The 27,219-nt window shown below is 45.5% G+C and overlaps 1 protein-coding gene across 6 annotated transcripts in view; it reads left to right on the top strand.

Moving 5' to 3' along the window:
- DENND2A (DENN domain containing 2A) overlaps positions 1 to 27,219 on the top strand; it is a 103,938-nt gene that overhangs the window by 31,461 nt on the left and 45,258 nt on the right. For 4 of the 6 annotated variants that reach the window (XM_045495888.1, XM_045495886.1, XM_045495885.1 and 1 more), the window contains 4 exons: positions 3 to 1,157; positions 14,718 to 14,845; positions 17,275 to 17,396; positions 26,156 to 26,356. In XM_045495888.1, coding sequence (XP_045351844.1) covers positions 130 to 1,157; positions 14,718 to 14,845; positions 17,275 to 17,396; positions 26,156 to 26,356 — 1,479 coding nt within the window. In that variant the 5' untranslated portion in view covers positions 3 to 129. The remainder of the gene's footprint in view (positions 1 to 2; positions 1,158 to 14,717; positions 14,846 to 17,274; positions 17,397 to 26,155; positions 26,357 to 27,219) is intronic. The other 2 variants (XM_045495884.1, XM_045495889.1) reach the window with 2 other exon arrangements.

The raw sequence follows: 27,219 nt of genomic DNA, 5'->3' as shown, positions 1-27,219 counted from the left end.
AGGGTCAAGGTGGAAGGTCCAGAGGCTGGGGAAGACCCTCGAAGGCCATTTAGGTCCCCCATTCCTTCCCCAGAGACTGATCAGGATTCACCCCCCACAAGGAGCTCACTGGAAAGTCTCAATAACCTGATGCTAGAGTCAAGAGTGGACTGTTTTCAGCAGAACATGTTCAGCTCAAATATGATCATCAGCGACTCAGCTTCAGATCTCAATGCTAAAGAAGCCAGCAAGGCAAGAGGCAAGAGGCAGCTCGGTGGTGTCGAGAACCCGTGCCTTTCTGCCCGAGGCGGGGCCCGGCCCAAGCCCCTCAGCATAAAGGACAAGATATCCGAATGGGAAGGGAGAAAAGAGCTGCCCGCTCCTGCCCCCGGCAGGAAAGCAGACGGGCAAGAGGATTACCTGACGTCCTGTGTGATGGGGAGAAGCAGTGATGGTGTGAGAGCGTGGGGCACGGAGGCTCAGGATGGAACCAGGCCAGAAGCAGAGAGCAAGGAGGATGAGAGGAATAAAGGGCTTGTGAAAGTCAGGGGACAGGATGCAGAGCCGAGGCAAGACCTCAGCCAGCCCACCGAGCAGCCGGCTCCCAGCTTGGGCAGAGGCCGCGAGCCGCGGCCGGGCAAACAGCGCTTGCCGAATGACAGCCTTTCCGTGCTGAGGCAGGTGGAGAAACTTGAGCAGGCTCTGAAGGATGGGTCGGCAGGGTTGGATCCCCAGTTACCAGGGACTTGTTATTCCCCACATTGCCTGCCGGACAAGGCCGAGGAGGGGCCCGCCCTTCCTGAGAACCGAGGGGGCTGGCGGGGCTCTGAATTCAGGTCCCACCACTGGGACCTAGAAGCCAGGGAGCTCGCCCCTGAGGCTGCAGAGGAAAGGAAAGGCTCGTGCAGGAGGCCCTGCGACCGGAGCCTGGAGAGTGCGGACAGGGGCTCGGAGGGCCCCCCCGCCAAACCCTTCATCAACCCCCTGCCCAAACCCCGGAGAACGTTCAAACACGACGGAGAAGGGGACAAGGACGGGAACCCAGGCTTCAGGAAGGACAAGAGGCACCTGCCTCCTCTGCCTTCTCTACCTCCCCCTCCCCTGCCCTCCTCTCCCCCGCCCTCCTCTGTGAACAGAAGACTGTGGACCGGAAGACCGAAACCCAGTGCTGACCACAGGTAGGTGACAGGTGGCTGTCTGCTCCAGTAGTTTATGCTGCATCACAACTGCTGTGAGCCTCATTGTTTGTTTTTGTTTAAAAAAATTTTTTAACGTTTATTTTTGAGAGAGACAGAGACAGAATGCGAGTGGGTTAGGGGCAGAGAGAGAGGGAGACACAGAACCAGAAGCAGGCTCCAGGCTCTGAGCTGTCAGCACAGAGCCCGACGCGGGGCTCGAACTCACGAGCTGTGAGATCATGACCTGAGCCAAAGTCGGATGCTCAACCGACTGAGCCACCCAGGTGCCTCTCGTTGTTTGTTTTATTACGCTGATGGATCTTGTAGTTGGTCGAGACCGCTCATGGCTTGAGATAGTTTATTGATTAAACCTGGAGATGTGATAGCTGATGCATGTGTTTTGTGTTCTCTGTCGTCAAAAAAGAGTATTTGCTTTGAAAAATTACCTTTGGATGTGATAAGTCCTTGTCATTCTGATACTAACCAAGGGTTCAACGAAAACTCGTGTTAACCCTGGCAATTAACTAATTGGTGCCAACAACTCATTCTGCCACCACCATCCCCAACTCGTGCATGGTGCTTTGAATCTCCACTGGCTCATTTTTTCATGTTTTTTTCCTGGTATGAGCTCTAGAAACACACAGCCTGGGTCTACCTTGGTCCTGTCACAGTCTATCTATGTGACCTTGAACAAGTTATTGAGCCTGAAACCTCAGTTTCCTCATTTATACATGCTAAAAGATGCACACACTAAATACGGTAAATCCTTGGGTTGCAAGTAACTTGTTCCGCGAGTGTTCCGCAAGACAAGCAAACATTTGTAATAAATTGTAACTTGATAAACGAGTGATATCTTGCAGTACGAGTTGTATGTGATGCTGAATGTCACATGATCACAACTGAGCCAAGGTTCCCTCTCTCTCTGTCTCTCTCTCTCTGTGTCTCTCTCGCTTGCTCGCTGCAGAATTATGGGTGATCCTCTCCCATGCTTGGATGCTCCGTCTCATGCCACAGCGTTTGGCAGAAATCAGTGATTTTTCTGAAAGCTGGAAGGTGCCCACAGCTGGCATGAGTGTATTTTGTCACTTCAAAGCACAAAGTCCTTTGTTTTTCCATACAAGAGTAAGCCTAGGAATGCTTTGCTTCATTCTAGGTCAGGCTGCCTGCAGATGTAGATCCTTTTCTCTGCTGCCTTAATTGCCAGTTACTTTAAATACAGTCTGTGACAAGAGTTTATTAATATGTAGTGTAGTCAACATCCGTTAGTGATAGTGAAAGTCGTCCTACACAATAACCCTCCTCTCTCTTGTCTCCCTCACACCAGCCTCGAAGGTTTTCAAAGGCAAGCGCAGGTTAGTTTGTTTACTTTTCTTTATATTTTGTATTTCCTTTATTATTTTGTATTATAGTACAGTATTGTAACCATTTTTATCTGAATAATTTTGGGTTGTGGAATGAATCCTCTGAGTTTCCATTATTTTTTAAGGGGAAATTCACTTTGACATACAAATACTTTGGATTACAAGCATGTTTCCGGAACGAATTATGCTCGCAAACCAAGGTCTTACTGTATTTTATAATGTTAAAATAATACATTAGATAATAAAACGTGAATGCTTGAAGTTAAAATCTGCTTTGAAAACCATTTCCTTTCTGCTTTGAGAACTAATGTCTAGTCCATTTTTGTTATGTGCTAACTGGTTTGATACCCACTAATCTGGAAACCAGCTACAGTACAAAACTCAAACCCGTTGTGCCTGCTGTGGTCACCCTTCTTCATCTCTGTGTTTCCCTTGACTCACTGCAGTTGGGCTTTTGCCACTTATCCTGAAACTTCCCTTGACCCAAGGCCACCTGTGACCCCCATCTCACTAAATCCAACAGCCCGTTCCCTGTTCTTTTCTTACATGACATCTCTTGGCATTTGAGGAACAACTTCACTCCCTCCACCTGAAGCACGGTGCTCCCTGGGCTTCTAGGTCACTACCTCCCTGGTGGCCCTACTTCACAGTCTCTTGCTCAGTTCTGTTCTCCTCTCTCCCTGAGTGTTGGAATAACACGCCTGACACACCATCGACTGGGATCAGAGCAGCTAGTTCTCCATCTACATCACTCCCTAAATGATCTCATTCAGTCCCATGGCTTTAAATGTCAGTTACCTGCTTGCGATCCCCAGATGTATCTCTCCAGCCCTGACTCCCTCCTCTCGTGAAGGTTTGCACCGTCATGTCCTGCACAGTTCTCCATTTGGTTATCTGACAGTTTGGACTGAATGTGTCTAAACCTACATCCCAGTTCAGGCCAGATAACTGCCATCTTGTTAAAGGCATCATCCTTCATTGCACTTAGGCCAAAAACCTAGGCGTGATTTGTGATTCCTCTCTTTTTCACACACCCCTCATCTAATTCATCAGCAAGCTCTTCGGTTCTAGTTTTAAACATTATCTTGAATCTGATTCCATCTGCTCTCTTACTACTTATCTGTTGTCTACCTTCCACCTTAATATATTCCTCCTTAGCAGCCAGAGGAGTTTTCTAGAAATATATTCAGTCATGTCACTCTCCTACTCAGCATGGTCTGTCAGGTAGGATTGTTTTGCTGTAAGAAACATAATTTCTTTTGTTCTCTTGCAGTGGAAAAAGTTTGCATATTCGAGGGGGGGGGAATAGATATAAATTACGTCCTTTTTAAAAAGAAATCCTGGGGCGCCTGGGTGGCGCAGTCGGTTAAGCGTCCGACTTCAGCCAGGTCATGATCTCGCGGTCCGTGAGTTCGAGCCCCGCGTCGGGCTCTGGGCTGATGGCTCAGAGCCTGGAGCCTGTTTCTGATTCTGTGTCTCCCTCTCTCTCTGCCCCTCCCCCGTTCATGCTCTGTCTCTCTCTGTCCCAAAAATAAATAAACGTTGAAAAAAAAATAATAATTAAAAAAATAATAATAAAAAAATAAAAAAGAAATTCTGCTATATATACTGTTTTTCACATAGGATATCACGGAGATCTTTCAGTGCTGCCACTTTTTTTTTCACCTTCCTTTTTGAACTGCTACATTCTTTACCTCATGTGGATAAACCGTATTTAACCATTCCTCTACTGACAGGTGCTTCAGTTGTTTCCAATTTACATATAATGCTGGGGTGAATAGCATATAGCGTTAGAGAAGACTCTAGGGCCAGAGAACTTACTAGATCTGCTACTTACTAGCTGTGTGACGTTGTACAAGCTACTAAATTTGTCTTGGCCTCATTTTACTTATTTTATAACATAGCGATAACTCTAGAAACCACTTCATAGCTTTGTTGTGAAGATTGGATGAATAAATATGTGTAAACATAAGTGAAAATAGAACCTGGAATATGGTGAATGCTTAATAAATGTAAGCTGCTGTTATTTTTTTCTGGTTCTATTCTGTTTAATATTTAGAGTAGCTATTTCTCTATTTTAATTATTTTAATTAACTATTTTAATTATTTTAACCTCATAATATGTTGAATATCTAGTAGAGCTTACAGAAATTTCTTCTCGTTCCTAGTAATCAGTTGATTCTCTTTGACATACTACGTACACTCTCCTGTCATACACCAAAAAAAAAGTGACCAATTGTTCACCTTTGTAATAATTAGAACCCCCTTTTTTGTTTCCTTATTATCCTCCTTTTTTCAAAAATATCTTGACTGTTGTTGCATGTATTGTTCCAAATGTTCTAGATGTCACTATCACATTTCACACACACAACATATGTTAGTTTGTTATTTTTTTAATGTTTATTTATTTTTGAGAGAGAGAGAGAGAGACAGCACGTGAGTGGGGGAGGGGCAGAGAGAGAGAAGGAGACACAGAATCCAAGACAGGCTCCGGGCTCTGAGCTGTCAGCATAAAGCCCAACACGGGGCTCGAACTCACGGACAGCAAGATCACGACCTGATCCAAAGCCCACCACTTAACCAACTGAGCCGCCCAGGCGCCTCTAGTTTATTTTTTTTATTTTTTAATGTTTATTCATTTTTGAGCACAGAGCCCGATGAGGGGCTCGAACTCACGAATGTGAGATCATAACCTGAGCCGAAGTTGGACACTTAACCAATTAAACCACCCAGGCACCCCTGTATGTTATTCTCTTGAAAGACCCCTTCAAGAAATTTTTTACTGTTGCTAATTGTCAGTTGATTCTCTTGGATCTTCTGCGTATATAATATCGTCTGCAAAGAATTATCATTTTGCCTTTTCTTTTAAATCTCTGAACTTTTTCTCTGAGTCATACTGACTAATGCTTTCAGAACAGGGTTAAGTAATAGTGCTGATAGCAGTGGACAGCCCCGTGTCCTCCCTGACTTTCATGGTAATGCTGCTGGTGTTCTACTCACAGGTACTCTTGTTTGAGGTATGCGTTTATGTAATCAAGGTATTTTCATTTATACTTCCTTTTTTACTAAGAGTTTTAAAGATTAGAATTGGATGTCAGATTTTGTCAAGTTACTTTCAGTAGCTTTATATGATCATATGGTTCCTATCCTCTGACCTACGAGCAATGACTTTATATCCTAATATTGACCCATTCTTACATTTTTGGGATGAACTCTCCCATTTGGTCCTGGTTTATTACTCTATTTAAGATTTTTGTATCAGTATTCCATAAATGGGACTGGCCTTCACCAGGCTTTAGCGTCATCGGTATGTAGAATCCATAGAAGAATTTAGAGCTTCCGTGTTGATGTTCTGAGAAAGCTCGTACCCATCTCTGGTTCTAAATCCTTTCCCAAACCAGTGCCAAAGCCCAGGTGCGTGAGTGCTCTGGTGACCTCGCTGCTCATGCCCCCAGTGTGTTGTGACAGCAGCTCTTTGTGCCCTTCCTGGGCTGTTCCTCCAAAAAGGCTCCTTCTCTCGGGGCACCTGGGTGGCTCAGTTGGTTAAGCGTCCAACTTCAGCTCAGGTCATGATCTCACAGTTTGTGGGTTCGAGCCCCGTGTCGGGCTCTGTGCTGACAGCTCAGAGCCTGCAGACTGCTTCGGATTCTGTGTCTCCCTTTCTCTCTGCTCCTCCCTCGCTTGCGCTCTGTCTCTCTCTATCTCTCAAAAAATGAATTAACGTTAAATTAAAAAAAAAAAAAAAGCCCCCCTCTCCCAGGGGCAGGTTGGTTGGTTCTGGGAAATCAGAGTCTTTCTGCTGTGTCCTCATTGTGCAGACAGATCGACCTGGTGAACAGTTATTCCCATTATCTTTTCTCTCGTAGCTACCATCTGCTCTTTTCAGTGTTCCAGCATCCTCTTTAAAACCAGCTAAAGTTACTTAGTTTCAGTCCAAAGATGAAATTTTTCTTGGCCAGTTTGATTATGGTTGCATCAGCTGTGTTTAAGAATTTTGGCTTTGGATTTTTCCTTTTGTTTAAAATAGTACAATGGGGGTGATGAGGGCAAGATGTTCACTTTCTACTTAAAAAAATAATAAAGTGTGCTCTTTATTGTGGTCCTATCTCTTAAAAAAAAAGAAGAGGCTCAACTCAGGATTTGGCTGACTTACTGTCCTCTCTGAGGCAGGAGAGCCAAGCCAAGGCTGAAGAAAGAAATGATTAAGGATTTTGAGGTTAGGAGGGTTTAGAATTACATGGCCAGGCTGTGCACTTCAGAGAACGTATTCAGCTTATTTTCATAGGCCGACGGGTCCACTCTTGCAGGAGCCAGACCAGTGGACTGAGATTCTCAGTTTGAGAAAATGCCTTTTTTCTGGACATTCTCTTCCTTTTTTTTTCCTCTTCCCTTTCTCCTCTGTTCTGTGTTCTCTCCCCTTCCTCCTTTCTTCATTTCGCTAAAGCCCCAGGAAATTAAATGCAAGGACTTATGCCTTCAATCCTAAAATGGGAAATGAGAAACCCTTAAATGTCAGGAAATTCCAAAGATAAGGTTCCTACAGCAGCATTAACTTGGTTGTGTATGTTCTGTGGCGTGCATTGAATAACTCTGGCAGGAATGCCTGAAGGCCTACATTTAACAAGGAAAGTTACTATTTTTTAAGTGTAAGCAGCATCCTGAATTTACATGTATCTGTATACCCAAAATGTTTTAACTGGAATGCAGTTTTTTGGTGTTTGGTTTTTTCAGGTTTTTTGTTTTGTTTTGTTTTGTTTTTTTTATTTGAGAGAGAGAAAGAGAGCATTCACAGGTGAGTGGGGAAGGACAGAGAGAGAGAGGGAGAGAGAGAATCCCAAGCAGGCTCCATGCTGTCAGCGCAGAGCCCGATGCTGGCCTCAAACTCACAAACCACGAGATCATGACCTGAGCAGAGATCATGACCTGAGCAGAAATTAAAAGTCAGACACTTAACTGACTGAGCCACCCAGGTGCCCCTGGCATGCAGGTTTTTAATTTTAGTTTAATTTAATCCTATGATGGAGTTTTTAGATCCTTATGAAGCCAAATAACTATGTTGACCAAAATTTCAACGTTTCAACATTATTTGGCATTGTATAGATAGATTCAGCCTTTTCTTGAGGCTTTAGCGTACAATTTGCGGAACTTTTTGAGGACAGGAAGCCTGGGTCATTATATGGCTACCAAATCAGACGCCTGCTGTTATTGATTCCATAATTTCCATCTTCGGTAGGACTGATAGGGATCCCCAGAGTGGTCTGGTTGGACATCAACCCTCAGCTATTACCCAGTGAGTGCTTAATTTCACTTACCAGCCATATTGTGGTCTGTTCCTGTCATGGCTGTTCCAGTCAACATGCCATCCAAGAGGCAGTTGTAACTGCCATGTCTAAACACTGAGTGCTTAAAATCTTCAAAGGGGCAAATTGTTTGATTAATTTGACAAAGCCAAAGTTACTTTGAAAGCATGAGAGAAGCTTGATTTTGTAAATTCTTTATTTAATGGCAGTTGCATTAGAAAACAGAAATAAGAATAGAGAGGACAGGGGTGCCTGGGTGGCTCAGTCCATTTAGCGTCCAACTTTGGCTCAGGTCATGATCTCATGGTTTGTGAGTTCAAGCCCCCTGTCAGGTTCTGTGCTGACAGCTCAGAGCCTGGAGCCTGCTTCGGGTTGTGTGTCTCCCTCTGTCTTTACCTCTTGCCTGCTCACACTCTGTCTCTGCCTCTCTCTCTCAAAAATAAACATTAAAAAAAATTTTTTTTAAAGAATAGAGAGGAAAGTTGTTATTCTACATTAGAGCAGTGACTGTCAAGTCTTTTTTTAAAATAATTTTTTAAATGTTTATTTTTGAGAGAGAGAGCAGGGTAGGGGCAGAGAGAGAGAGAGCGGGGGGACAGAGGATCAACAGTGAACCCAATGTAGGGCTCGAACCCTTAAACCGCGAGATCATGACCTGAGCCAAAGTCGGATGCTTAACTGATTGAGCCATGCAGGCGCCCCTACAGCTTTTTTTTTTAAAAAAGAGAAAGCATGAGTGTTTGAGCAGGCAGAAGGACAGAGGGAGAGGGAGTCCCAAGCAGGCTCCTTGAACCAGCACAGAGCCCAACATAGGGCTCGATCCCGGGACCATGAAATCATGACCTGAGCTATAATGAAAAGTCGGATGCTCAACCAGCTGAGCCACCCCGGTGCCCCATGTCATGTCTTATTTCCCACTGGAGGTGGAAATGATTGGACGTTAGACATAATGGCGGATAAAGATGGGTTTTCTACTGGCATTTCTGTTTTGGATTTAGGATAGAGATAAGCATAAGCCCACCATGAGTAGCAGTAGCACTTTATGGGGGAGGTGTGAGCCCAGCTAACATAAGCATTCCCCCACTTAGCCCCACTCTCATCTCCTGATGGCACACACGCCCTTCCCAAGAGCCGGTGGGACCTGGGAAAGACCTGTGTGTGGTCACTGGACATGGAGACAAGAAGAGAATCTGTGGCAGCTCAAGGAGCCTGCTTCAGATTCTGTGTCTCCCTCTCTCTCTGCCCCTCCCCTGCTTGTGCTCTCCCTCTGTCTCTCAAAAATAAATAAATGTTTAAAAAAATTTAAATATTCACTCATGTATTCAACCGGCAAACATTTATCCTGCACCTGTGTAGTAATAGAACATAACAGTGAACAAAATGAACTGAGACCCTGGCCTCGTGGACCTTACGTACTCGTAAGAGAAGCACACAACTCTGCAGTTATGTAACTATAACCACACTCGGTGCCACGAGGAAGCCCATGGCGCTACGGGAATGTTCAGCAGGGTTATCTAGCCTGTTATGGAAACAGGGCCAGATTGGGGAGGATGTGGCACTCGGACTGAGACCTGAGATTCCCACGTGGACAAGGGGTGTTCAGTTTGAGAAACAGGTGAATGTCCCAGAGGAAGAAAGGCTAGTGTGTTGGAGGCCCTGAAAGGCAGTGGTGTGGCCAGAGAGATCAGGAAGGGTGGGAGCCGAGGCCTCCAGGTCCTCTGGAGCCTGGTCCAGAAGAGTCCCGGAGACCAGGGAAGTGTTCTGGCCTATCAGTTACTAGGAATGGGAAACTTTCCTTAAAAACTCACATTTTTTAAGAAGGGAGAGACCCGACCGGATTTTCATTTGTGAAAAGCTCACCTGGACAGCAGACAGGGTGGGTAACTGTGGGGTGGGAGGGGGTAAGCCCAGGGTACAGCTGCTGGGGGACTGAGAAAAGCAGTGGATACTAGGAATGCTTGGCCGGTGGAACTCTTGTTAATTGGTCAGATATAGGTGCTAAAGGAGAAGGGGGTTTGGACGGGACTCCCAGGTTTAAGGCATAAACATTTGGACAAAGGGCGATGGCCTATGCTGAGGAGCACTGGAGGAGGAACTGGTCTTCATTGGGGTGCGGGGGGAATAGGAGGGTGAGTTCAATTTTGGATTTATTAATTTTTTAAAACGTTTATTTATTTTTGAGAGACAGAGCATGAGCAGGGGAGGGGCAGAGAGAGAGACAGACACAGAATCTGAAGCAGGCTCCAGGCTCTGAGCTGTCAGCACAGAGCCCCACACGGGGCTCGAACCCACAAACCCTGAGATCATGACCTGAGCCGAAGTCAGATGCTTAACTGACTGAGCCACCCAGGTGCCCCTTGGATTGAGATTCCCACGGGTCATTCAAATGGAGATGTGGGATGAGCTCTTAGTATTTCATTTACAAAAATATAGAAAAGTCACAGGTAACCTTCAAAATACTACTTGAAATCACAGTATTTGGCATTGGTTGTCAAAACTGGGATATTACATATGTTGTGACCCACTTCAGGAAACATCAGCGGACCAGTTAAATCATCCCAGCATCTCTAAAACTAAGAAGTACCTCAATCACATGATAATTTGAAGGCCCAGGAAGCAAACTCAGGCTGGGAGGGGGTGTACCCCTTCACCAGGCTGTGGGCTCCCCAAAGGCAGGGACTTCTTGCCTTTGCTTCACCAGCTAGCTGTGAGCTCAGCTCGACCCCCAGAAGGTGCACATTAAACATATGGGCTGGATGTGGGACGAATGTGGAAGTGTTTAAATAAGAAAGAAGCCAGTTTGGATGTGGTTATCATTAGCCTTTTGAAATTTCCTTTTTCTCAAAGTTAATATGTAAATAAAGGTTTTAAAACTTTTTGTGACCACAGCTTTCCTCCTGCGTTGACTTAACTTCCATGCTCTGCTTAGTGCCTGTGCTGTGGAGAGCACCAGACATGGACCAGACTTCCTGGCTTCTGACCCTGGCTCCATCTCTTTCTCCCAGTGTGACCTTGAGCAATTTATCTGAGCTCTGTCTGTTTCCTTTTTTTTTTTTTTTCTTTTGAGTTTATTCATTTATTTTGAGAGAGAGAGAGAGAAAGTATGCACACACCAGTGGGGGAGGGGCAGAGAGAGAGAATCCCAAGCAGGCTCTGTACTGCCAGTGCAGAGCCCAATGTGGGGCTGGAACTCACGAACCCCAAGATCATGACCTGAGCCAAAGTCCCACGCTTAACAGACTGAGCCACCCAGGCACCCCTGTCTCTGTTTCCTCGTATATATAATATGTTTAATGATAGTAATTCTTTACAAGGTTGTTGCAAAGTTTGAATGTAGTAATCTGAGTACAGACTCAGTTGATACTCAGTAAATGTTGAGTGATTCTGCGGCCTCTTTGAACAGTTTGCATCTTCCCTACCAAATCTAGGTAGTATGCATGCTGGGGACTTGAGCTACCAGAATCCGGTTAGCTCAGCCGGGGAAACCCAGGAGCTGTATGGCCCACTCCAGGCCGGTAACTTCACTCTGCTCTGGGCCACAGACCACCATGCGTCCATCCCCAAGCATTTGCCTGGCTAATACCAGCCTGGGCTAATGGCATCCCCGACTAGGGAGTGTTCGGGGCGGGCAACAAAGCACAGTGCGATCCCGTCGTAGAGAAAACAGCTCAGACCTGCTTCCACCCCATAGACCACATCTGTGGGAGCTCTGAGGCACAGTCCTTCCTCTCCTGGCTGGACACCTCAAGGGGAGGAAGAAGGGGTTTATGGAGAGGTAGCCCTTCCTTTGCAGCAGGAGCTTCCGTGAGTGCATCAGGCACCTCTGGGCATGGGTGACAGTTTCAGCCTCATGGCCTGACTTAAGGCCCTGAGGACCTAGGCTGGAAGCTGGAAGCTGGAAGCTGGAAGCATGGTCTTTCTTTATGTTCCTGTCCTGAGTGCTGAGTTCAGGTTCAGAAGGGAGAAGGGTGAGGTAGAGATTAGGGATGATGAATTCAGGTGTGGAGATACTCAAGTTTAGAAGCCTGGAGAGGAAAAACCTGGGGAAACACCCAAAGCCCAGAAAGAGGGAGAGAAAGAGGAAGAAACAGCTACAAGCAAAGACACAGGCAGTTGTCTGAGAAGGGGAAGTGGCCGGGGGGCCAGCATTGCACCCAGCTCGTCAAACCCCAGAGGGTGCCTGTGTGCCTGTGTTTGCAATCCTTTGCTGAATGATACTTCTGTAAAATACAACAAAAAGGAATTGCCAGAAAAATGAAATGAAAAAGACAACAATATACAAGCCTTAGTTGTCTTTTAAAAATTTGTTCTGTCAAATTGCTTTAAAATTTTCTAAGCACAGGGGCACCTGGCTGGTTCAGTCTGTAGAGTATGAGATTTTTGATCTTGGGGTCCTGAGTTCGAGCCCCACGTTGGGTGTAGAAATTACATTTAAAGCAAAGAGAAAAATAACTTTTAAAAAAGAGTTTTTAAATGCCTATTCTCAATTATTGTACCTATGTCATTGGCACACCAGCCCTGGCCCAAGGATTGCACTTTGAGCACCACAGCCTTATGCTATAGAAACTAACAGGTGTCACATAAAGAAATGCCCCAGAAAGTGATTAGGTTTTACCAGAAACTCAGTAGTGACCCTCAGGGGGCAGCTTCAGAAAAGGGATGCTTACAGAGGCCAGGTTGAGAAGACAAAGAAGGAAAACCTGTGAGTTCAGGTAAACTGATAGACAGCCTCAGCTCCTCCCTTCTCCACCTGCCCCCAACCCCCACCAGCTTAAAACCCTTGGCAAGGAAGGTGAGAAATCCGCAGAGCTGCAAAGGTCCTTGATTCCAATGAAAGTTTTTCTAGAGGAAACCCGTATGTGTTTAAAGAGGGAAAGGAGCTAGTGGAGAGGGAAAGATTTAAAATGTAGCAAATCCCCAAAGCTTGGAAAGCAGGCCCATGGCATCTGCCTGGCTCTGCTGTCTCCTCCCACCGCGCTCACCACCCTGTTCCCTACAATCCAGCCTTGCCGGGTGTCTGTGTGCCTTTCCCACAAGTGTACCAAGTTCTCCGCTGCTGCAGGACCTTCACAGGTGCCCTTTCCTCTTCTTGGACCACTCTTCCCCGCCCCACCCCACCCCCCCGCCCCAACTGAGGTCTTTCTTTGTATCCTTGGGTCTCAGCTTTAATGAGTGACTTTGTCAGCCTCCCCAGATGCATCCCCAATCTACGTCAAGTCCTCCTTGATAGTCTCACTCGTGACACCCTGTTCTTTTCCATCACTGACCTTAACACAGGTTATTATTATTCTATGTATTTGTGCGTGCTCTGCTTGAACGCCTGTCTTCCTCCCTGGAATGTAAGCTCTCTGAGGCAGGGACTCTGATTCTTTTAGTCACTCCTTATTTATGGAACCCTGAGCACAGTGCCTCTCACATAGTTCACGTTCAACATAAAACATTTGCTACGTAAGTAATTATAGCACTGCACGGTCATAGCAACAGCTAACACTTGTTGCATGTTTGCTAGGTGCTAAGGACTTTACAGACTTTCTGTTTTCTATTCTTTGGGCAATCCTATGAGATAATTCCTGTTTTTCAAGTCAGGAGGAAGAGTTTCAGCCCAGTTAAGTAGTTCATCCCAGGTTAAAAGGCTTGTGAACAATGCATCTGGGATCTGTGTACTGATCTGTTTAATCTTAGAGCCACCAGAGGGCACCTTCCCCAGGGGCAGAGAGAGATTGGAAGCATGGGTGAGAAGCAAAGACATACACTTCTACGTAGTCAGCCACAGTTTACGTCAAGCAGGTGCAGGATGCTGTGCTAGACACGGGTGCCCAGAGTAAGGAGCTGTGACTCCTGGGCCATGGGAGGCTTGTGACCATCCTATACCAGGAGGAGTGAAGGGCTAGGACCAAGTCAAGGCCAGCTGGGGAGTGTGCCCTCAGGAGTGTGGGTGGACTAAATTCCATTCAAGGAAGGCCCGAGTGTGTTCAGCGCGAGTTCCTGACAAGTCCCCTGGACGGACAAGATGAGCCTCGAGAGCCTGAGTGGACAGGGCTGTTCTGGTCCAACTGGGGGGAAGTTGTGTGTTACTGTGGAGAAGGAGAGAGGAGAAAAAAGGGAAAGGTGGGATGAACCGGTGAGGTGGCTGATATTTTGTATGTTCCACAGTATGGTCTACCTCCTGACCTTCCTAATGTTCAGTAAAGCTAAAGAAATCATAGAAACTCAAGGTGAGCCACTGTGTATGTTGGGGGTGGGGGCTGGACTTTGCATTAGGTCAACAGGGACAGCTCCTGTGGATGTAGAGGGTGTGGTGAGGGTGATAGCCATTTATTTATCATCATTACTGATCATCCTTACCACATTTGCACAGATCTCTGCAGGGGGAGTGCGTGAGGGAGTTGGGGTGTCTCAGCTGGCCTCTGGGTTTCATTCTGATAATAACCACTTGAGTGAGAGAAGTGAGAAGGGGGCCCAGGCCTCTGGTCCACTCTGAACTGGCCATCACTGCTCCTTTCCGATTATTAATGTATGCTCTGTAAACATTGCAGATTATTTAAAAAGTCCACAAAGTAAAAGTGAAAAGAAGCCATGAGCCATTCCTTAGCCCTAAGATATAGCTGTATATTTCACTTCCTTCACTTCTTTTCTATGTATATGTGTGCTTACAAAGTTGGGGTTGTATTTTATATGTACTTGACTCCCTTTACTCAGCGTAACAGCATAAACATTCTTTCAGATAAAAGCCACACCTCTTATGTAAGGATTTTCATACCTTCTTACAAGAAACAGAGTTGATTTCATTAATAGAAATCTTTGCAGGAAGAAAATTTGGGGGCATATAATCTCTGGACCAGCCTAATTGATTTGAGTTCTTGTTTTTTGGTTTTTTTCTCCCATCTTGTACAAACCAGAAAGTCCTATGAGTTTGAAGACTTACTGCAATCTTCCTCTGAGAACAGCAGAGTGGACTGGTATGCACAGACTAAGTTGGGGCTCACACGCACTTTATCAGAGGAGAACGTCTACGAGGACATTCTAGGTAAGAGGCCCACATACCTGTGTATGAGTCCGGGTCTGTCTCTGGCAAGGGGGAGAGGAAATGGGGCTGACCCCTTGAAACACAGACACACACACACTCACACACACACACACACACACACACACACACACACACACACACAGAGTCTCGAAGAAATACATGTACTCAGATGAACAAGAGAGCAGGTAGGGGGCATGGCAGAGTGGCCCACGGAGGGACATATGAGAGAAAGTGGGACCGGAGAGGAAAGAGGAAGGACTGGTGCTGAATGGCCATGGAGGCAGCATGTTGCAGTGGGAAACACTGGAGACCTGGGGTCTGAATAGCTGTGATTGAATCTCTGCTCTGCTCCTGATTAGCTGTATAACAGTGAGTGGGGGACTTCACTTTTCTGAACATCGTTCTCTCATCTGTATAATAAAGACGATGACAGTTACATTGTAGGGCTGAGGATTGGAGAAAATGGAATGGAAAGTACCTGGTTTGTAACAGATGCTCAGTAAATTTAGGGATTATGGAATGAAGGAAAACTAAGGCCACCACGCTCTTCCTGAATCTGTAGGAGTGTGACAGTAACAGGGCATCAAAATTCAGACTAAAATGAATGTCTACTATTTTTAAAAGTAGCTTTGGCCTAAGTTCTTTTAAATTCTAAAGTGGAGCTCAGATTCACCAAGTTTTTTTGCATTTCTTTATTTTTTAATGTTTATATTTTATTTTGGATTTCATTTGCTAATATTTTATTTAAGAATTTTTTTTTTAATTTATATCCAAGTTAGTTAGCATATAGTGCAATAATGATTACAGGAGTAGAATCCAGTGGTTCATCCTCTACATTTAACACCCAGTGCTCATCCCAACAATGTTTATTTATTTTTGAGAAAATAGCAAGGGAGGGGCAGAGAGAAAGGGAGACAGAGGATCCGAAGTGGACCCTCTGCTGACAGCAGCGAGCCGGATGTGGGGCTCGAACTCCTGAGCCATGAGATCATGACCTGAGCCAAAGTCAGACATGTAACCAACTGAGCCACCCAGGCGCCCCTGTTTGCATTTAAATTAGTGAGTTAATTGGGGCGCCTGGGTGGCGCAGTCGGTTGAGCGTCCGACTTCAGCCAGGTCACGATCTCGCGGTCCGTGAGTTCGAGCCCCGCGTCGGGCTCTGGGCTGATGGCTCAGAGCCTGGAGCCTGTTTCCGATTCTGTGTCTCCCTCTCTCTCTGCCCCTCCCCCGTTCATGCTCTGTCTCTCTCTGTCCCAAAAATAAATAAACGTTGAAAAAAAAAAAAAAATTAAATTAGTGAGTTAAAAAGGAAAATAAAATCAATAAATTAGTGAGTTCAATAGTCTTCAGGGAATATCACAGTTTTCAGGGAAGTGTGAGCTCAGCCCACCGTCTGCATGCTAGGGTCAAGGGTGAGAGTGGGAGAAGAAAGGAGCTGGTAAGAGGGAGAAACCCGTACGTGGCCACATGCAAGGGATCGGTAGGGCAGATACACATATACATATGTGAATGGAATCATCAATACCAGAACAAACTCCACAGTAGGAGGAAACACGAGACTTGAGGCAGAATAGATATTTAGCTGAGCTATGAATTTCACCATAGACTGTTTGAATTATAGCGTCCAAGTTTGGGAGATGGGTTGCTGCCAAAGCAGTAGGCTTCCCAGGTCCGAGCGGGTATGAGGTCTGGACTTCTCTTAACAGTGTGTACCTAACAGGGAAGTTTTCAGTTACAGAGAACGGAAGACCCAGCTGAAATAACAAGGGAGTTTGTTGGTTCATGTGACCAGAACTGGCCTATTCTCTCTTGTTTCCTCCCCCCGACCCACCTTTTATAAAGTAGGCTCTGCACCCAGTGTGGGGCTTGAACTCACAATCCTGAGATCGAGAACTGCCCACTCCACTGACTGAGCCAGCCAGGCGCCCCTCTTCTCCCTTGTTATCAGTCGGGCTAGCTCCATTCTCGGCGGTTTCCTGTGGTCTTCATGATGGCTGCCGTCAGCTCCCTGGAATCTGTAACTTCCCGTTGGGAAGGAGATCCCATGTTCTGCACCCAACAAAAATGCCGAGGTTCACGCTGAAGAGACCGGTTTAGGTCCCTTGTTCACCTTCGTAGCCCAGGAATGCCACGCACTGGTTGGCATAAGCTTGGGATGTGAGCCCTTCCCTGAACTGGACACTGAGGCGGAGACTGGGGATGCTCACATTGACTGATGCTCTGAACTTGGAATGGAGTTAACTCCATATATCTAAGAAGGGGGACACAGGGAGTCACTCCAGCGAAAACCAGGGTCCAAGAGGAAGGAGGTGAATGGATAGCAAGACATCAGACATCCCCACCAGGAGAGGCCGAGACGTTGGGTGGCTCTCTGATAAGGAAAACTTCCGTAATGTTCCCAGTTCCTGACCTGTTGCCTTTGACCACAGATCCACCAATGAAGGAAAACCCTTATGAGGACGTGGAGTTGCACGGTCGCTGCCTGGGGAAGAAGTGTGTCTTGAACTTCCCTGGTTCTCCCACTTCTTCCATTCCTGACACACCCTCCAAGGTATGAACCCCCCGGGGAGTGGTGCAGGGAGAGGGGCCCCCAGCACCCCCAGCATGGTGGCCTCGAGCAGCCTCGAGCTGTGGGTTACACCGGAGTGCCAGGCCTCCCTCACCTCTGGGTTCCTGGATTTGCCTATCAGCTGCCTGCCTGCTCTAGTTCTGCCTCTAGTTCTCCCGGAAACCCTCTGCTCAACCAAACATCCTAAAATAACATTTTAGTTTCTGGGTCAGAAACCTCCCCAAACTGGGTAAGTAAGATAGCACATCCGTATTATACAACTGTAAGGAAGAGTAGCCTGACCTAAAACAAAGTCTAAAATATAAGACTGAAAGTTCTGGTACAGAAACAGTACCTTTATAGCATGCCACCATCTTTGAGGTTTTAAATAGAAAAATATACATACATGGAAACCCAAATATGTTAGTGTATGTAGAGGAATATCCCTATAGGGAACCTAAGAGTGAGTGGGTATATCTGTGGAGTTGTCTGAATGTGAGTACCTGGAGGGCAAGGTGCAAAACTGACTTTTTTTTTCTTTTTTCTTTTTTTTTTTTTTACCGAATATCCTTTTGAACCTTTTGAAATTTTGTACTAGGTACATATAGATAATATAACTATACTCATGTGAATGATATCTTCAACTCATTGCCAAGAGGATTGAATTTATATTCCTTAGCTTGGCATTAAATAATCCTTCATAATTGATCCCTGGGCATCCATTATTACCTAATTTCCTACACTTCCTACATACAAAAGCTCCCGTCTAGCCAAAGCATACAAATTGCCCCTCTGATACTCTAGGCCCAGATTGACAGACCTTTTCTGTAAAGGACCAGAGGGTAAATATATGAACTCTGTTGTGACTACTCAGTGCTGCATTATAGTGAAAAGCAGCTGTAGACAATATGCAAACAGATAGATGTGCTGTATGTCAATAAAACTTTATTACAGACACCAAATTTTAATTTTACATACTTTTCACATGTCGTGAAATATTACTTATTTTCCAACCATTTAAAAAATGTAAAAACCATTCTTAGCTCGTGGGCTGTATAGAAACAGGTGGTGGGCCAGATGTGGCCCAGAGGCCACATTTGCCCACCCCTGTGTTAGGTCATTTTTATATCTGCTCTTGGCTCTTGTCTTTCTCTCCCCATCCTTTTACAACCCAGATCAATCCTGCCTCCTTCAAGAAGTTTCTAGGCCATTTCAGCCACTGGAACTTCTTCCCCTCTTACTCATTGGGCTAAAGTGTTCATTTTACACCAAATTGTGTATACGGCATTATGATATCTCTGACGTTGATGATTTAAAATCTGATTTTAGTCATGTAATGTATCTTAAAAACCTCCCCAGCTAAATTATGAATTCCTGAAGTTCCTCAATATTCTCTTCCTTTGTGTCCGCCATTAGTGGTTGTTCTACAGTGTGTAATTGATGAAGAAATTAAGTAAAGGAAGGCCAAATCCAGGCCCCGGGTGTCAGTTTCAGTCCCATTGCAGGATCTATTTCCAGCCTAAGAAAAGAAGCCATCTTCCTCTCTGGGCTCCATGCATTTGCTGGCAGGTGGGGGGTCCGCACACGAGGCATGCCTTTTGTGCTCAGTGGTCACACAGGGAATCTTTCTGCCACCAGTCTTCCTGAAGAGAGTTGAAGGTAGACTCCACCATGAGGGGTGGATCTTACCTAACCAAGCGATTACTGTAATTCTTGCGGAAGCCAGTTAACTGCTCTTTTTCTCCTCCTACGGAAGAGTGTTGTCATGAATAATCCAGCACAAGAGATAATTAGCAGAATTTTCCTACTTGCCTTTGAAATGTGTTTTCAGTGGACATAGATGCCTTCGACATTTAGGAAATCCTTCATTTCCCATAGTGGATAAGTCTGGCTTAAAAGAAGGAAGGCTCTCTCACAACACAGGGTGCCCTTTCGTGTCCCACCTGGCTCTCCCCTGCTGTCCTCTTCACGCAGGGAATGCACCGCCTGCCCCTTAGGAGCAATGAACAACATCTGCCCCAAGCAACTCTGCAGTTAGAGCTGGGGGCTCCTCCCTGATGCCAGGAAATAAGGACTTAACGGCCCTCTTCTTCCCCTTCCTGCCAGCCAGAGAAAACCTAGGTCCTGTGTCACCAGAGCAGCTAAACACAGTAGGTAACCACCTCCACAAGCCTATCCCTGTCTCCAGTTGCCCAGGGTGTGTGTCTGATTGCCGCCGATTCCTGCCAGCTGCTTTCAGCCTTTGCACGTCATCCGCAGGACTCTGTGTCCACGCTCATTCCTCCGCTCTCCCACATCTGGGTATCCGGTTTGTGCCCATTCTGGGGGACAGCTGCAGACTTCACCACTTCCTCCGTTTTAACTCATCAAATATTCATGGAGCATCTGCCGCATCTGGGCTGCACCTGGGACCTTAGAACTGGCGGAAGCAGTCCCTTTGTGGCGACCTCCTCTGTCAGCCTCAGAAAGATCCTGTGACAGCTTCTGGGATTCTCATTTAGTGAGACCGTGCCTGGACCCAGCACCAGGGTAAGGGTCAGCTGGACAGACAGAAAGGAGCGGATGTGCAGATGCTAATGCTTATAGACACACAATGCAAGCTCTTGAGCCGGGGCTATTTTCTTTTCTTGCTATGTGTTACCTCCATCCCCACACCTGGAATAGCACAGTAAATGGAGTAGGAACTAATTTTGATAACAAAGGAAATCTAGGCTAACGTGAGACATTCTTTTTTATGTACTGACTCGTAAGACCTAAGGGAAAAAACGTGTCACTAAGTAGCATTCTCTGGTTGCCTGGGGAGCCCACCCACGCCATCTCCCACACCAAAAAATCCTGTATCACTTAGCTGTAGCTACAGAGAGGCAGTATCTGGTCAAGTGTGCAAGTTCTAGAGTCTGTCTCCATTCAGAACTTGCTAGCTGAGTGACTTTGGGCAAATGATCTCATCTACACGGATCAGTTTGTCACTGATAAAATAGGAATGATAATAGTACTCTCCTGGTAGGGATTTTATGAAGAGTAATCAAATTAATCCTTGTAAATACTTAGGCTAAGTAGCTACTATTTATGTGCGGTTGGTAAATATATAGAATTGTGCTTTTCAGTATGTGTTCTTTTTTTTAAAAAAAACTTCGTTTCCTAAAAACAGAATATTCTCATCACAAAAAAAAATTTTTGGCTGGGGGGTGGTGGGGGGCGCCTGGGTGGCTCAATCAGTTGCGCACCCGACTTCAGCTCAGGTCATGATCTCATAGTTCATGAGTTCAGGCCTCACGCTGGGCTCTGTGTTGACAGCTCAGCCTGGAGCCTGCTTTGGATTTTGTGTCTCCCTCTCTCTCTGCCCTCCACCCATCGTGCTCTCTCTTTCTCAAAAATAAATAAGCATTAAAAAAATTTTTTTAAATTTTTTTTGAGAGAAAGAGAGAGAGAGAGAGGGTGCAAGTGAGCAAGGGGCAGAGAGAGAGAGAGAGAGAGAGAATATCCCAGGAGGGGCAGAGGAGGAGATGGGTGTGGGTGTGGGTGAGGGAGACAGTGAGAAGCAGGGCTCACCTGAAGCTGGGCTCACGTTTTACCCTAAGCTGAGCGTGAGCTCATGAACCTGAGATCATGACCTGAGCCAAAGTCAGATTAATGACTGAGCCATCCAAAATTTTCTTAAATACTGAAAAGTGTAATGAAGAATATAAAACTCATCCATAATCGGGGATTTTTATTTTTCTTTAATAGATTGTTAGTGTGTGTGTATGTGTGTGTGTGTGTTTGTGTGTGTGTGTGTGTGTACATAAAAAAGATTTGGGATGATGTCTATATACTGTTGCTGGCCTTTATCCTGAGTATTTCCCCACATCATTAATTTCCTTTTAAAAACAATGTTTGTTGTCTGCCTGGCATTCCATTGTTTAAATGTAATGTCATCACTTTGTATAATGTCCCAATTGTTAAAATATGCGTGTTTGCTTTCCTATGTACTTCTGTGTGTGTATATTTAAGGAAGTGTTTATGCATTCATGGAAAGATATGCACCTGTGGGTATATATGAGCTAACGGACATGTTTGTGAGAATGACATCTAAGTCCTTAGAGGAGGCCTCTATAAAAGAGACCAGGAATGAGGTTAAGTTAGGTTAGGAAGAGATGGGATATTTGGTATCAAGGGCCCTTTCAGTCTTCTTACATCACTGTCTTCTGAGGCAGTAAGACAGGGACAAGAGAGGACAGGAAGGAGTTGAGCCACCAGCCACCATTCGCAGACAAGAAGGGTGAATGAACCCTGGCTTGAGTCCAGGTCAGCTCCCTTTAGGGAGGCATGCAGTTTCCTTGCCGCCCCTCTTCCCCACCAAGAAGTCCCCTGGCCAGGGCCCATCACACTCAGTCCCCCAAAATAACTCATGAAGTTTCCACAGAGAGTTCTTGCCTGCTTTTCTTTTTTGGACACCACAGATCTTTTGCTAGGTCCATTCTGTGTGCCTCTGCAACAGCTGGGCCCCTCCCTAGAGGTTATTCCATAGACACAATGGAATTAGGCATATTACCATCAGAGCACATTGGTGTGAGGCTTTCTTTCTTTCTTTCTAAGTTTATTTTATTTTGAGAGAGAGAGCAAGCAGGGGGAGACAGAAGAGAGAGAGAGAATCCCAAGCAGGCTCCACACTGTCAGCCCAGAGCCAAACACAGGGCAGAGTCTCAAACTCACAAACCACAAGACCATGACCCACGCCAAGCCGAAATCGAGAGTCAGACGCCCAACTGACTGAACCATCCACACGCCCCGAGTGAGGCTTTCTGATCAAAAGCAGGAATCTTATCTGGGCCATAGCCTGATATAATCACCCCTGGGGTCCTATAGTATCTATTCTTTTAGACTATCGTTCAGGTTTGACCAACTTCTGCTGGTTGACTGATTTTGTAAATAAAGTTTTTCTGTAACAGCCATGCTCATTCATGCACATATTTGGTATGGCTGCTTTTGCACTGCGGTGGCAGTCTAGTAGTCGTGACAAAGCCTAAAATATTTACCGTCTGGCCTTTAAGAAAAGGCTTGCCACCCACTGCTAAGTCCAAGAGTCATACCCTTACCTTCAAAGGCCTTCCACAGATGATTTGATGTCCTCCTTGGTGTGTGATCTCTCCCATCTCTTTGGCTGTACTCGCTCTAAGCCATGAAGACTCTCTCTGGTCTAATTTGCTCTTCCTCACCGCTATGCCTCTTCTCAGATTGTGCTATCTACTTGAAAACGCTCTACCCCAGAGCCCACTAGGTCCTCTTCTCAGTTAAGTAGCAGCTGAAACTCCACCCCCTCGTGAAAGCTCCCTGGACATTTGGGGGCTGATTCTGGGTGCTCTGGAGGGCACACCGGGGCCCCTTTCCCTGGCAGTGTCACCATGGGGAGATGCTGTCACCACGGGAGATGCAGCCCACACAGCCTCCCCCAGGTCTCTTGACACCCTTTAGAGAGTTGCGTACCATGTTCTGATTCCGTTCTGTTTTCTTTCTCCTCAGACTTCTTTATCGGTCAAATCTTTGAACAAACACTCTCACACCTAAAAGTCTAATAAAAACAGATGCCTGCTTTTTGCCAACAATGTGATACGTGATTCTAATACAGGGAAAGACTCGGGGCCATTTCCTTGGATTTCATTGCAGATGGAATTTGGCCTCTAAGAAAGCTTCTAGCTATTCCTTCTTTATGTGCTGGTTTAATTATGAAGATGCGCATAGTGAGCAAACCACACTGGCTTTTTCTGCTCAGGGCTTGTGGTGCTAAGCGATTGATTGCTGCCTATAGACTCGTGATACAAACATTGCAGCAGGCCACTTGGGAAGACTAGGAGTCTTTATTCCTAGAAATCTTCAAAAAGAAAAGGTTCTGGAGTTATTGTTACATACTATGTGGAACGAAACAAGAATAGAGAAATCGATGGAACAAAATAAGATGATTCTGTAAGAGTTTAAGATATAATAAATGTGGCCTTGTAATCTGATAGGAAAAGAAAGACTTATTTATTAAGTGGAATAGGGATAAGGTAGCTTTGGGGGAAAAATCACTTTAGACTAACATGCAATAAAATAAATGACTCAGGGGCACCTGGGTGGCGCAGTCGGTTAAGCGTCCGACTTCAGCCAGGTCACGATCTCGCGGTCTGTGAGTTCGAGCCCCGCGTCGGGCTCTGGGCTGATGGCTCAGAGCCTGGAGCCTGTTTCCGATTCTGTGTCTCCCTCTCTCTCTGCCCCTCCCCCGTTCATGCTCTGTCTCTCTCTGTGTCCCAAAAATAAATAAACGTTGAAAAAAAAAATAAAAAAAAAATAAATGACTGATGGATTAATAAATAAAATATGTTAAGGGGCACCTGGGTGGCTCAGTCGGTTGAGTGTCTGACTTCAGCCCAGGTCACAATCTTGCAGTTTATGAGTTCGAGCCCCACATCAGGCTTGCTGGTCTCAATGCATAGCCTACTTCAGATCATCTGTGCCCCTCTCTCTGTCCCTCCCTCGCTCGCGTTTTCTCTCTCAAAAATAAAACACTAAAAAAATATGTTCGAAATAAGCTAAGAAAATCCACAAGAAAATGGAATTAAATATGTATTAAACCTCTAAAAATACATAGACTTTCTAGGCAAAGAGAGGCAAGATTAAATCATTCACAAAGGAAAAGATGAACAGATTTTCATATACAAAGATTTCACATGATCTTAAAAAAAAACATGGAAAAAACACACAACAAAACTGACAAATAGTTCATATCTGGTCTATATAAAGAGTTCTTCCAAATTAATAAGAAAAACACTAGGAACTCAAAAGATAAATAGGCAAAGAACATAAACAATATACTAAAGAAAAAAGCAGTTAGCATATTAAAGTATGAAAAAATGAGAAAAACTGTAGTGTATCAGGTATTTTGCTAGGTACTTTATATACCTTTAGCCCATCAAATGCATTAACTCATTAATTCATTTTAAAAAAGAGACTTTGCAGCTATAATTATAATACAGTGTGCATCCTGGAAGTACCTTTAGGAAGAAGATAGTCCAAGTAGTTTTTAAATTTTATTAGTATCTCTTATTTCAGTGTTAATGTATTCGTATGGCTTAAACTTTAAGGAGTATTAAAGGTGTACAGTGAAAAGTCTTCCTCTGGCCCCTGGCCCTCCATCTCTGTCCCCCAGAAGAACCACTGTTAGTTTCTGATGTGTCCTTCAGAACTGTCCTCTGCGTACACCAGCAGGGTAGCTCCTTAAAACACACACACATCAGCATGTTTTGCCAACTGTTCTACACTTTGCTTTTCATGCTTAACAACAGACCTCCGGGGCGTCTGGGTGGCTCAGTCAGTTGAGCGTCCGACTTCGGCTCAGGTCATGCTCTCGAGCCCCACGTCAGGCTCTATGCCGACAGCTCAAAGCCTGGAACGTGCTTCGTGGATTCTGTGTCTCCCTCTCTCTCTGCCCCTCCCCCGCTCATACTCTGTCTCTCTCTCTCTCTCTCTGTCTCCCCAAAATAAGTACAACATTAAAAAAAAAAAAACCAATATACATCTGAGAGAACTTTCCATATGAGTACATTAAGATTTTTCTTACACATGCATCGTATTCCATTCTGTAGATGTACCAGATTTTATTTGACCAGCTTCTGCTGGTGGACATCGTTTCCAGTATTTTGTGTACTTGTATTTTACAAGCCATCTCACAGTGTACACTACGGTTTGCACAGTATAGCTTGCCTCGTACAGTATAACTTTGCCCAAGTCTGGGTATATGGGTAGGGCCCATTCCTGGAGATGGAATTACTGGGTGAAGCGGCATGTGCATTTGTAATTTCGTTGGCACTGCTCCATCGCCCTCCGTAGAATTGTACCGATTTCTAGTCCCACCAGCAGTGGACGAAAGTGTGAAAGGGACTCACCAATAACTCCGGTGAGTTACCAAATTTATCTTCGCTAATCTTAGAGAGAAAAATGTCTCTTTGATGGAGTTTTCATTTTCTTTTCTCTTATGAGTAAAGCTAAGAATTGTTTTCCATATCTAAGCATCATTGTCTTTCTTTATTTTATAAATCTTCCATCCCTATCTTTTTGCCTGTTTGCCTTTTCATTAATTTATGTGTTACAAAAATGAGTTCTAGAGGGAGTTAATTTTAACCGACTGGGTCACCCAGGCACCGCTAGGGGAGTTAATTTTAAATCGGTACAAGATGGCAGAGGGGGACCAGACAGCATGGACCAGGGCCTGTGGAGCCCACAGACCAGCGACCCAACACCAGGTTAACCACATCTCTTCTGCAACCTTCCTAATACATATTTAAAAATTTGTGGTATATAAAAAAGAAAAAGAAGATCTGTAAGTTGTAGGGTTTTTGGTTTTGGGGTTTTTTTCTTTTTTACCTTTGACCTTAAAGCAGCTCATTTTTAGAGATAAGACCCCGAGGCTTAGGAAGTGAAGCTCCTTGTATAGGAGATCCTCAGCTTACCAGCTGGCAGGGGTCAAAACCAGGCTTAGGTCTTCTGACTCCCAGTCCGGTGGGTGTTAGTTGGCTGAGCTCCTGACTTGTACAGGTAAGAAAGCCAGGGTACTCCCACTTGTCTAAAAGGAGACTGGATTGGGTGTGCGTCCTTTGTCATCTTTATGCAGACACACTCAGCCTACCCTGGGAACAGAGACCAGCTTTCCCTCTCCATCTCATGGTCTGTATCACTGGCACCCCCAGCCATCTCCCAGTTAGTCCCTTTGTATTTATTTGCTCTTCTTTTCTCCTTTCCCCTCCCAGCAGTCATTGTCCAAACCTGCTTTTTTCCGGCAAAATTCAGAGAGAAGGAACTTCAAACTGCTGGACACTAGGAAGCTGAGTCGGGATGGATATGGGTCCCCTTCCAAAATCAGCCCCCCCTCCACCCCCAGCAGCCCTGATGACACTTTCTTTAACCTTGGAGATCCGCAGAATGGCAGGAAGAAGAGAAAGATACCCAAGGTAAGGCTTGCAGCAAACTTCGTGTGCAGATAGGTCCCCTTTCCTGCAAAGGAAGGCTGCAGAGGAATCTGGGCAGAGAACTGAACACTGGGCCGTCTTCTGCCTGCCTCATCACAGGCCAGGCAGCAGGCTGGAGTGTCTGAGCCTTTGTCATGATAGTTACTGTGGTCCTGTAGCCTTCCTCTTAGCCCTTCCTCTCCCAGCCCCAGCTCTGCTTGTGATCCCACACCACGTTTCCAATGCCCCTCCTCAAAGGGCCTCAAAAAGCAGAGCTCCGTTCCTTGTGCTGTGACTCAGACTTTGGTGAACACCAGCTACAGAGGTGGCATCGTGTGAAGCCTGTGCTCCGGGCCAGCACTTGTCAAAAATATATCTTTCCTGGCTCTTTTCTTTGAGAGAGAGAGAGAGAGAGAGAGAGAGAGAGAACCCGAGCAGGGGAGAAGCAGAGGGAGATAATCCCCAATAGGCTCCACGCCCAGCGCAAGCCCAATGCTGGGTTCAGTCTCACAACCGTGAGATCATGACCTGAGCCGAAATCAAGAGTCACGCTTCACTGACTGAGCCACCCAGGTGCCCCTTTGCTGCCTCTTTTCAACCGGAAAGGTGAAACATCAAAGGATGTTTCCCTTTCCTCAGCTCCAGCCCTGCTATGCTGGTCCCTCTTCACTGGCCACTTGGGTACCAACTTCCTATGAGAACTTTTAGAGCAGGAACTCTTCATTTCAGAATACATGGATGGATGGATGGATGGATGGATGGATGGATGGATGGATGGATGGGATTTAGAAGTCATGAAACCAATAATATCATGTAAAATTTTGTGTGCAGAGTTTTGGGGGATAGATGGAAGAGGGAGAAGATGG

Source organism: Leopardus geoffroyi, chromosome A2 (assembly GCF_018350155.1).
Source record: "Leopardus geoffroyi isolate Oge1 chromosome A2, O.geoffroyi_Oge1_pat1.0, whole genome shotgun sequence".
NCBI lineage: Eukaryota > Metazoa > Chordata > Mammalia > Carnivora > Felidae > Leopardus > Leopardus geoffroyi.
Note: the sequence above shows the minus strand (reverse complement) of the source record. Positions and strands in the feature narration are given on the sequence as shown.